Source organism: Eptatretus burgeri, chromosome 4 (genome assembly GCF_056783735.1).
Source record: "Eptatretus burgeri isolate ZD-2024b chromosome 4, Ebu_testis_v1, whole genome shotgun sequence".
Taxonomy (NCBI): domain Eukaryota; kingdom Metazoa; phylum Chordata; class Myxini; order Myxiniformes; family Myxinidae; genus Eptatretus; species Eptatretus burgeri.
This window is the reverse complement of record NC_140964.1, coordinates 105,178,623-105,191,297: the sequence shown is the minus strand read 5'-3', so window position 1 is coordinate 105,191,297 and position 12,675 is coordinate 105,178,623. Positions and strand designations below refer to the sequence as shown.

The window sequence follows — 12,675 nt, the reverse complement described above, 5'->3', positions numbered from 1 at the left end:
CAACTTCAAACAAAAGCTGAGATTCATATGGAAGAAAATCATTAGTTGAATCTGTGAGCAAATTTACATGAGCAAGGGTTGGCAAAATTTTACTTGACAAACTTTGCAGCACAAAATTAACAAGTAAAAATTACACAAACATTCATTACTTTGGTTCGCGATGTGAAACGGCCAGTGCTCGTCTCAGTGTTCTCTGGATGCCGACTTCGTGAGGAGCGCCGTGCGTAGGTTTCATGTCCTGCAATTGAACCGGTTGCCTTCCTGCTCGCAGTTTGCCTTGTACGCTCTTTTGTCTTGTCCCGCAGCACTGGATCTTTAGACACACTGCCTCGCTTCTGTGTCACTGGCATACCAGAATGGTTGCACAACATTTCTGATTAGGATCCCTATGTGATGGGCAAAGATGACACTCAGCCACAAACCTCAATAAGAAATCAAATGTTTGCAGAAAAGGAAAATTATGCAAATATCGACCAAAACCTGCACTCTGTTTTTGTAGAAGTACAGGAACCCAGAATGAAGAGTGTTACATAGATCATGCACAGGACCAAACACACTAAATGACAGAAAATGGTGGCAAAGTTGTGGGAGAAGCAGACGTGGAATGGGTAGACAAAGTGAGAAGAATAAAAGATAGAACAGCACATCATTGTGTATGGTGGCGAGCAATCACTGACAGTGGGGAGAAAATAAAAATTGGAGTAACACAGGGTGAATGTTCAAGCGAGACAAAAAAATGAGATGATGGAATAACAAGAAAGTGGACGCTTGCACTTAACAGGGTAGTGTGCACTTAACAGGTAGATACAAAAATGAAGAGGTAAGAGGATAACGCAAGTTTATCATCACCACGACCAGAAGGGAAGATTTGCCATTGGCAGAAATGAGGGTCAGAATGTTCGCAGATTGAGTCAGTCCCATGCAGTCAAAGAAGTCCTTTGCTGAAGTTCCATGGCTGGTGAGAGAGTAACCAACACCCAGCAAATTGCCGTGGTGGTGACGATTGAAATTACCACTTTTGAGGAAGAGAGAGTTTGGATAAGTGGTGAAAAGTTTGTTCATGCTGGATGAGAGAGAGAGAGATGTAAATGGAGTTGTCATTGTTTGGAGGATGGTGCAACACAGAGACAAACAAGAGGTGGGAGCAGAAGGGAAGTCACACCCAAAGTCACTCCTGGGAGTTGGGAGGATTTTTTGGGGTTTTTTTAACGTTGAAGGCTCCAGTCACGAAATAAAAGACTACATAAATAAAAGACGAAATAAATCGACGAAATATACAGTCCAGTAAAGACTAAATAGTCCTCATCGAGGCCAGACCTTAAATAAAGAAAAATAAAAGAGAATGCAAAGTGAGGAATGAAAATGAGTGAATAAGAAGCAAGACCAGCAATCCTGACACAGAGAGTGCAACATGGTTCCGGGCACCACTTTAACGCTCCCAAGTCATAACGGTGGTACCATCCTGAGCGGTTGCTCTCCACAACCTACTACCTAAAAAGTGGCTGGTGTAAGAACAGTACACAGACAATGCGAAATAGAGTTTCTGATGAAACGAGCAACTCTGACACCAAGACGGGATTCAGGTCTATCAAACTGGAGAAGACAATAGCCAGGGAGAGACATTCCGAAGTCAGAGATGTCGTGCAGGAGGAAGGATTCCCTTAACAGATGCTATCCAGTTTACAAGCAGCGGCCTGGATTGAGAGATATCAGGTTGGAGGGGAGGCCTCGGATGTTTGAGATACATTCCGTTAGGGATGGGGAGGAAGCACTATTGCCTGGGTGCATGAATGTGGAAACAGAGTGGTAGAGCTAGGGGATGGTGTGGGGCAGAGGGGAAGCTGAGACGGTAAGGGCGCAAGGGAAGCTGGCAGGGAGAAGGAGAAGGAGAAGGAGAAGGAGAAGGAGAAGGAGAAGGAGAAGGAGAAGGAGAAGGAGGAGAAGGAGAAGGAGAAGGAGAAGGAGGAGAAGGAGAAGGAGGAGAAGGAGAAGGAGAAGGAGAAGGAGAAGGAGAAGGAGAAGGAGAAGGAGAAGGAGAAGGAGAAGGAGAAGGAGAAGGAGAAGGAGAAGAAGAAGAAGGAGAAGAAGAAGGCGAAGAAGAAGAACAACAAGAAGAAGAACAAGAAGAAGAAGAAGAAGAACAAGAACAAGAATAAGAAGAAGAACAAGAACAAGAATAAGAAGAAGAACAAGAACAAGAAGAAGAACAAGAAGAAGAAGAACAAGAACAAGAAGAAGAAGAACAAGAACAAGAACAAGAACAACAAGAAGAACAAGAACAAGAACAAGAACAAGAAGAGCAAGAAGAAGAACAAGAACAAGAAGAAGAACAAGAAGAAGAACAAGAACAAGAACAAGAACAAGAAGAAGAAGGAGAGGATTGAGGGTGATGAACAAGCGAGGTGTTCCTGACAGATAAATAAGGAAAGTGAAGCATTTTTAAATGTTATTAAAAGCTTTTAAAGTAAGAAGCAATTCATTCAATCAAGATTCAGTTTGGAAGTATTTAGAATAGAAAGCGATAAAAAAAAAAAAACAGAACACAGGAGGGAAAGAAATGCAAGCAGAAATCAGTTCATTATATTTTTTTGGAGTGAAATTAAAAATAACAAGTCTGGAGACGGCAATGGTTCACGAGCAATGTACACAGTTCGCCTTTTTTTTTTTTACCTTCGAGGGGAAGCTACGGGCAAACTAGCGGGATCGGGAAAAACGTAAATGATGAAAATTGTAGTACTCAAAGAGCACGACAAATTGACCACGAATTGCGAAATCCTAAATGTAGTTCGCCTTTTTAATTTTTTTATGGCGGGAATCGGGAAAAACGTAAATGATGAAAGTTGTAGTACTCGAAGAGCACTACAAATCGACCACGAATTGCGAAATCCTAAATGTAGTTCACCTTTTTTATTTTTTTATGGCGGGAATCGGGAAAAACGTAAATGATGAAAGTTGTAGTACTCGAAGAGCACAACTTGCATACCAACTTTCACTCGAAACAGTTGAAAACCCAAGGAGCTCGATGCCCAATTTATTGATTTTTTTGACATTTTCTAAGTTCGTGACCTTGACCTTGGGACGAAAATGAAAAATAGAGCCCCGTGGGGCTATGCAGGTGCCATTGGGCTAACCAAATACTGAAACCCCTGCCAGATTCGACAAACCCCCTCGGAGAAGATGCAACTTGAAACCAGCTACCCCCTAAAAACACATGTTTTTTGGGCGTGGCTCCACACATAATGGGCGCAGCACGCCCATTCTCAGGAAAACACAACTAGATCATGATATAAACCTCCCACCCAAATTTTATCAGGATCAGATCAAAATCCACGGAGCTATGCTCGGGACAGACAGACAGACAGACCCATAACGAATATAGTGGTCACTTACTGACTCGTGAACCAAAAATAAAATAAACCAATGTCACCCGCAGGGTGACCCGTATCTTGCCAAAAGGTGACCACGTGTGACTTCTTTAAGGTCACACCGAGGTGAACAGAGCTGCTATCCACCAGGAGCGACTCCTTGAGGAATATCTGCCTACGAGAGATTCCGATGAGAATCGTTCTACAGTCACCATGTAAAATATGCTTTTGCCTCATAACGTCACCAAATGACGTCATAATGTCTCAAGCTTGACATATCTAGAAAGCACTCATCGGGGTGTTCAATTTGAGGTACTACACGATATGGTTCCTAAAACTGGAAAATTTGACCTTGGGGTGAAATATGTTTGACCTTAGGCGCTAACCATGAACGTCAAGGCCAATCGCCACCAAAACTTAATCAGCTGAGCGCCAGACCATGAACTATATTCCCATGAAGTTTGAAGACGATCCGATCAAAATTACTCAAAAAATAAGGGTTTCGTCGACTCCCCTGATTTGCGACAAAGTGACCTTGACCTTTGACCTTGACCTTCAAAATTTTGTGCGCTGAAAGGGACCTCTATAGGTCTCTGATATGCAAAGTTACAAAAATTTCCAATGATAACTGTGCTCTGCAGAGTGATTTATACGTGATTACAGACCAAAAAAACCCCAAAAAAAACATGAAGGTCAAGGCCAATTGCCACCAAAAATTAATCAGCTGAGCGCCAGACCATGATCTATATTCCCATGAAGTTTGAAGACGATCCGATCAAAATTACTCAAAAAATAAGGGTTTCGTCGACTCCCCTGATTTGCGACAAAGTGACCTTGACCTTTGACCTTCAAAATTTTATACGCTGAAAGGGACCTCTATAGGCCTCTGATATGCGAAGTTACAAAAATTTCCAATGATAACTGTGCTCTGCAGAATTTTTTTTATACGTGATTACAGACAAACAAACAAACAAACAAACAAAAAAAAAAACATACAAGCTGACTAACATATCTTGCAAAAACTTCGTTTTGGCAAGATAATAAGTATTTTTGAAGTGAGGAGGGGAAAGGAGATAAAGTTGAGGTGACAAAGGATAATCCTTGAGAGAACAAAAGCATAATGAGGGACACAGCATCAGAGCAGAGATGGGATTTGAATGACTAATGGTTGAGGTCTGGGAGACGAGGCCTGACACTCAGACACAAATACAACAATACACCCCAACAAGGTATGGTTAAACACGGAAAATTGGACAAAAACACAAATCAAATGGAAGACCAAGCAGGAACATGGAGAAGTAAAAGTAAAGATGGAGTCATGAGGAGGAACCGAGATAGGATTTGGGTTAACCCTCAAACCCACCCAGGTACAAATTTCAGCAAGAATTCACCTCTCCTTAGGGAGACAGATAACGAAAGAGAGAAATAGAAAGCAAAAGAAGTGAGAGAATGAATACAGAGAATTGTGAAAAAAATGAGAAAGAAATGTGAAAGAAACAAAGAACAAAGATGTCAGGAAGAACCCAGACAGATAGATTTCAGCACTTACTCCTGAGACTCAAACACAGAAACATGAACAAGCTACCAGAGGTCCATCAGTGGGGAAGCACAGTCCACACAGCATCAGGATATGGTGCAAACATAATCAAATGAAAGACAAAGAAGGAACCCAAAGAAGTATTCGGACTCCATTGAAGAGAGCAACACAGACTTGATGAAGCTGAAGAGAGCAGCACGTTGACGAAGAGCAACACAGACAAAAAAAACTATGAGGGCACTCGGTAGAGCGCATACCTCCGCCATGTACTGCCTGATCCACAAGAAAGTATCGGTTCCATTACATTTTTGAAATAACGTGCGATACAGTACTGTATTGTTTTTGGCCTGATCTCTCAATGGTGAAGAATCACTTTAAAAATTAAATAATTCTCACATCCACATCTGGATTCGGATCTTCACCAAATTTGAATACATTTGTCCTTGTCACACACCCAACATGTCTATCACGTTTTATCCAAATCAGTTCTCAACTGTTTGAGCTATCGCGCTATATATTAGTTTCACCACATCTCTCAATGGTGAAGAATAACAAAAAATGATCAGATCCAGATTTGGATCTTCACCAAAATTGAATCAATTCTTCCTTGACACACACCTTTACCCTCGGTGGCAGAGGTAAAAATAACAAAAACGACACGACAGATCTGGTCCAAAAAACAATGAGCTTCGATGAACTGGAAATAGGAACTGCACGATCCCATGTCCAACGCGTTCACACCCGGAACCGGAAGTTCTACATCCGATATGCCTTTGCCTTTCAATTAAGGAAAATTTCACTCATATTGTCACAGAAAGGACTGTTAAATGAATCTACCCATTTCAAATCTGCCACTGAAAAATGTTCAGTCACTTGATGTTCTCGGTCTCATAATCAGTCATGACCTCTGCTGAGCTGAACATATAGCAAAGCTGGCCTCCAAAGCCAGCCACAGACTGACATCCTCAGTCATTCTAATTCATTCCTTGAAAAATCAGAACTACTTCCAACATACAATCCTTTGTCCAAACTCAATGGAGTACTGCTCTCCACGATGGGCAGGCACCGTATCGATATATATATATATATATATATATATATATATATATATATATATATATATATATATATATATATATATATATATATATATATATATATATATACACATCTCTACCATGGATTCCAATGTTTTCAACATCATTGCAATCCCTCACAATGATGCAGAAGCACAAGGCCTGTTGCTCTCAACACAGACAGATGAGTGGCCTGTTTTTCATCACTTCTCCTCCAATCCAGCTCTGTATGCTCTTGCAGGCTACCAACTCTCCCCAGCTCCTCTGGAACGTATGCATTCTTCTTGTCACCAAAAACTGGTTAAACCCCCCCAAATATCAGGCTGACTGACCACCTCCACTCTCTTATCCCATTTGGTGAACTGTCTTCCAGATCATGTTCATTCCCAGACTTCCTTCTAGGACTTTTGAGTTGACGGTATACCACAGTTTCATGGCATTTCCTATCCCTACCCACAATATTTTCTATCCCCATTAACCCAACCTTCTTCCTTGTAAGGTGACCATTGCCTCCCCTCCTATCTCTCATCTTTCACATTTATTCCATTGCTTGTGCCCACCTTTTGCCTCACCGCCCCACTGTGGTGCATTGCCTTTTTTGCCCTTTATCTCCTCATGCTTCCATGAGCTGACATTTTGTATTCAAAAAGTAAAAATCACAAATGTTTTGAAATTTCAGTGAACATGTTGCTGAAAAAAAAACCTTAATGGTGTGTGTGTGTGTGTGTGTGTGTGTGTGTGTGTGTGTGTGTGTGTGTGTGTGTGTGTGTGTGTGTGTGTGTGTGTGTGTGTGTGTGTGTGTGTGTGTGTGTGTGTGTGTGTGTGTGTGTACTAATATTTCAGTGTACAGTACATTAGGCCTTGTAAGATGCATATAATTGGAGTACGTGTGCCTGACCCATGCAGTGAGTATATTGAGTGGTGCGTGTACACTGCTTGTGGGCCATTTACAACCATGCGAGGTTGGGGGTGGGGCAGAGTCGGACAACATATAAAGTGGTTGATGCCACAAACCTTTGTGCAGAGATAGAGAAGACTTCCACCTTATTATATTTTGTACCCCGCCCCCCAAACCCCCGTCCCTTCCATTCTTCACAATCCCATGCTCGATGATCATTGCTTTGTCAGTGCAGAAGTTATCCTGATATAAACTCTATGATGTCGAGTTAGTCCTGCTGTGATTGAAATTGGCAATGCCATGCGGTGTCAATTTAAAGGTTAAAGTTACAACAAAATTGCATTCAAACACAAACACACAAAATGGCTGGTTCAGTTCAGCTATTTCCAGTCACCTACATCTAAGTAAACAGAATCGGTCAAACGTCATGCTCTACCACTTTGTGCAATTCAGTGGCAGCACTTCAAGTGGTGTAGCCCACCCAAACTTTTGACAGTATCGTTATCGACCTCTCCCTCCCCAAATGCATTAATTTCATTGGGAGAACAGGAACAGTATTCAGATAAAGTGCGACAACAGCAGCAGCAGAATCCTGTCACTGGTTACAAAAACCTTCCTGATACGGAAGATTCCCACTCTACCCACCCTACACCCCCCCCCAAACCTCCAACCCCATTTCCAAAGAAATAGTAATGAGTCTCCTCAACTTCTGAGGATGTAATATCAAAGCAAAGAGTGTTGTAGCACGAGTCAAAAGTTTCACTTCTGCATACATGGCAAGTTGGCAGGGATGGAAAACGGATAGGCAGAAATCAAAAAAGGTTTTATTTTATTTGTTTGGCTTTTTTACCAGATGTGGTAAAAACACTATTTGAGAGGTTATTAGCAACACAAAATACATCAGAATACCGAGGTAATCATTTATGACGAGGTGGACTTGCGGCTGTTCAGAACTCACCCCAAGTGTTTACTTGCAGTCCAACTGTAGAATCAGCTCGACGATCGGAAAGCACCAAACGAGCAGAGGTCAATCAAACTGACTGACATGGCCAGGAACTGATGGATGACGAGACACTTAGCGTAACTGTGCCCGATATTGTATTCCCTACGGGTTTTTTTTGGATCTTTCTGCCAAGATCCTTCGGTGAATCAAACTTACGACACGTCATTTTGCAAAATAAGTTGGTTTTGTATGTGATGAGAGAAAGCAGGCAGGGTGACCTCATCCGATATGCATCCTCGGAAATCGGTCTCATTCTTACGACCCTGTACTGTAGGAAGATACGTTCCTTTTCAGCAGGACAAGTACCTGCTGAACCACCATAAAAGGCAGCATCCAAATTGTGGTTCTGTCTGCCCTTCTCATCAACTTTCCGTCGAATATGGATTTTGTCGATGCCAAAACAGTTCCGCGGGTTTTTGGAAACAAAAAACGGGCCAAACCCCCACAAAAAGTTGGATCACTTGCCACATAAAATTTTGCATCCTCAGAGAAACACCCTTTGCCGCTGCACTCTCACGAACAGCCAGCATAATCTGTAATAAAGGTCAAAGTGTAGAGCTTACAATGTCACACTTTACCTTTTCAAGCGAAGCAACATGCGTCGAATAAATTAAGTTTTATGCTGTTTGGCCGATGTATTTTTGGCATCTTTATAAATGAGGTGCATGCTCAATGCAGGACCTCAGAACAAAAGCAAAAAAATTACAATCATAATAATAATGTCAAATTGCACACAATAATAAAAAGTCAGCAATTCCAGCTTTCTTCAGAAAGAAAAAGGAAAAGGAAAAGGGAAAAGAAAAGATAAACTCTCATTTATCAAAAAACAAAACATTTCGGCATTCTGGTGTGCACAATTGTCTCAACACGATGTGTGGGGCAACATTGTATATATATATATATATATATATATATATATATATATATATATATATATATATATATATATATATATATATATATATATATATATATATATATATATATATATATATATATATATATATATATAAATACATATATATTTTCCCCTGAAGCCTCTACTTACATTCATTGTAATCTTGAAAACATTCTGCTTTCCTGAAGTCCTGGACTCAGTGTGGTCAGTAACAACCTTCAAAAGGCACTTGCAGCACAAATCTGCTTCTCGCTCTATCTCAGTACATTGTTGGGTTTGACGACAGAGCAGCCTGGCATGAACGGCCTGCCTAATGATAAGCCTTGCGACACCTGTTCTTTGACGCTGCTCTCAAAATAGCACCAGCACTCCTGAAGCCAATCAAAGCATTCCAAGGCATTTTCTCAAACTTCAGAACCTCAAGGTACCAATTTGAAAAGCAATACACTATAGCATTAATTCAAAGAACAATGTCTGGGAAATAAAGCCCCTCGAAGCAGGAACAAAACAAAAACGGAAATCCTCTCTGTCAAATCTTAGTCTAAGGTGACCAGTTCAATCTTCAGTCATCGTGCAGAGGGTTATGGTTTCCAAAAAGAGCATTTAATAGCATAGCCGAAGCCACCAAGATAACATCTGCCCAAGTGCTGTGATCCTTCAACAGGTTCGTATCCTCTCACTTAGCAATACAAGTTAACAATACACTATCATGAGCAATCAAAACTATTCATCTATTAAAATGCATGACAATCCATTTGTCTTCTCTATTAAGAGAAATGTGCAAAATGGATCAAAATACAAATATTAACCAATTACTCATTCTAAAGTTCTTCTTACGAACTACCTTACCATCCATTAATCGACTGAAGAACTCACCTCACCAGACATTGGATTCAACTTGTGAAAAATAAAAAATACATTTAAAAATGCTCCAAAACAACCAGCATAAAATTAGAGGTGAAGGTGTGTGCTGTGCAAATCAAAGAAAAGTGTATAGATATAAAAAAAAAACACAAATATGTTGCAATGACGTGCAAGTTTCACACGACACGATGTAGGGCTGAAAAGAAATGTGTAGCAACAACTGCTGAGCAGATAGTAACAGCGAGACACAGCACAAGTTCGTGAAATCAATTCACATTCCATTTCATGGGAACCTCACGAGGGTGCAGACACCACAGGCTGCCTTAAAATCACAATACAAATCATGGTATGAGAGATGCACTTAAGGGTATCCAAAACGAGCAGATGAGATCCAACAAAAAAATTACCCCCGTGTGGGGGTGACTGTCATCTCTATCTTACGGTGAGAGGATGTCTCTTCACAGATCGCAGGATGTCTCTTCACAGAGATACACTAGGATAATACTACTAATGACATAATTAATAAATATGTATTGTTCATTTAGTACCCGGATTAACACATCAGAATCACCAGTAAGTGCAATACGTGGTTTTCCGGTCCGTCCACTCTCTGGGGACATTTCACTTCCGGTTGTAGAAAAAAAACGAAAAAATAGGCTTAGCTCTCGGAGATTATGATAATCCTGTAGATTATTCTTCACTGATTATAATGCAACTTTCAGAATGAAAATTGGTTAAGTATTTATGGAGATATTGAGGTTTGAAAAATCGTTAGAGCTCACAAATTCATTAATTATTAATTCCACAGAAGTTTCGTGACACTGCACAAAGTAACATGTCAGGTATGAAAAAAACATTTTGTATGCCAGATTCATGAATTATCAAATGTACTCATTGATATATTAATCAGAAAGCCTGAAGCATGTAGCATAATTTATCACTTATCCCCTCATCCAGGATCCGTGGCCTCGCCCCACAGCCTGCAGCCCAATGTCCGCCTGTGATTATGTTAGATATCGGTACGATCGAGAGGAGCCTGCGAATTATCCCTGCTGATGCACTGAATTGATGCAATCGTTCGGCCAGAATATTCGTTGTCAACATGTTGCGTGATTAAATCACCAATACAGTCACTCAAATTTATACCGCCGACATACTTCTTAACAATCACCTTCGCCCCAGAAACCACAGTCAATCTGAACCACGCGGCCACTGCTCAGACGCCATGACCGGACAACTGCGCAGTTCTACTACGCAGTTTGGTTAAAGATGACTCGGCATTTTGGCGCGCGTGCACGAAATTATATTTTGAAAATAAATGCCGACGTTTACATTTCGGGTTTTGAAACTTTTGCACCTTCGGCGGAAAATGTAGAAATAGAAAAGGCTAAAAATGTGTTTTATGTTTATATTTCATTTCTCCTTCCTTCCTTCTTTGCGAATCGCATCGGCGTTTTTGGCCATCTTCCAGATCACGTGATGATCAAACGGGAAGGAAATTCAAAAATCTGTCCGGTTTGATACAAGATAATATTTTTTACTATCGTAATCAATAAACAGTTGCTGAATATCTTGTAGAATGGCAGACTCGATAGGTTTTGAAAATGGCGATTTTTATAACTTACGTGACCTCGTGACCTCGTCCCTGACCTTGAACCCGGACAAAAGTTATATCGTTGTGCAACACTCATCGACCTCGACCCAGATACTAAGTTTCACCAAGATCGGAATGAAAAATTGTTGACGGACGTATGGACGGACGTACGCACATTTGGTCCGGCTTTATTAGGTCATCTCGGTAGAATAACCTAAAAAGATGAGATTTCTGGGGAACACATCAGGTCAGGTCAGGTCAGGGAGCATGCGCTGGAGCAGCGCGTCGCTGCGTCCACTCTCTGCCAGTACTCCAGGGGCCTCCGTCTGGCCATCCCCAGGCAGATGCCTGGCCCAACCCATCTCCTTGAGATGCTGAACAACCTGCTGCAACCACGAGGCATGTGGTCGGCCCATTGGCCTCCGCCATTCACGAGGCTCCCTCGCTGAGAAAATCTGGTGAGCAGGATCAGCATCAGGAAAACGTCCATGTGCGCCTGTACCTGTGCGCGTGCACCCGTCCTCGTCCGCGTGCGCCCGGCCCCATGTGCGTTTGTGTGTCCCTCCGTGTCCGTCAGTCCATGCCAGTCAGTCCGTGCGCGTGTGTCCATCGCCCACTATAAGCCTGAGATCATGTTAAAACAAGTATGATCGCACTGTGGACACAACCTGAGACAAAATCCGGTGCCGGGCCAATCGGGAAACGCGCATTTACAGCACTCTTAAAACATCAACTCAACACCTCTTATCCATGGCAGCCTCCACCACGGTGATATCAGACCGAGCTGATTCTTCACACGGTAACGGATTGTTTTAGCCTAATATGGGGCCATTTAAAAATAATTACATAATGCCAGAGTCCTGTGCATGTTGACGGGCTTGATTAAACCTCACTAATAATTTTTATTCGACATACGATTCGATTTTTCGGTGTCCCTCATTGTAACACTCAAACTCAAACCAAAGAAAGCCAAAGGAAATCTGACGCAACAAACTCGGGCAGTGTATAATCAGCAGAGGCCTACAGGCCTGAGGTCTTAAGCCCACCAGAAAACCAAGATGGTGGCCACATTATTTTGTCTGGGTGGCATGGTGGGTGGTGTCCGGCAGCTGTCTGACCAGAGTGCACATTTCAAAATTCGACCCCCATCAAGAACCACAACAACAGAAAGAACCAGAGAGTTGGTGTTGAAGCCACCCAATGCTCACCTGTTTATACATTTATCGTTTTTAAAAGACTAATCTAATATTTTTTATAAAGCATTGCAGTGAAGTCTGATCCAAATAATTTTAAAGCAATATATGTATTTGTATATCGTAATCAGTAAAAAATAGTGTGGTAGATAAAAACATTAGAAAGGAAATAACTTGCACCAAAAACTTTAACATTTTCACGCTCACGCCAGGGGTATCGCTTTAGCTCTCTGTTCTTCGAACAGGC

At 41.5% G+C, this 12,675-nt stretch overlaps 1 protein-coding gene across 2 annotated transcripts in view; it reads right to left on the bottom strand.

Annotated features, from left to right (window-relative positions):
• The window catches only part of SPECC1L (sperm antigen with calponin homology and coiled-coil domains 1 like), a 123,506-nt gene that overhangs the window by 80,318 nt on the left and 30,513 nt on the right, over positions 1–12,675 (bottom strand). The window contains exons 1-2 of one of the 2 annotated variants that reach the window (XM_085879580.1): positions 8,928–9,075; positions 150–343 (exon numbers count right to left, since the gene is read on the bottom strand). Coding sequence is in view for 1 of the 2 variants with exons in the window: in XM_085879579.1 (XP_085735705.1) it covers positions 150–343 (194 nt within the window). In the remaining variant the exon portion in view is untranslated. Of the gene's footprint in view, positions 1–149; positions 344–8,927; positions 9,076–12,675 lie in introns of those variants that run through there. The other variant, XM_085879579.1, reaches the window with a different exon arrangement.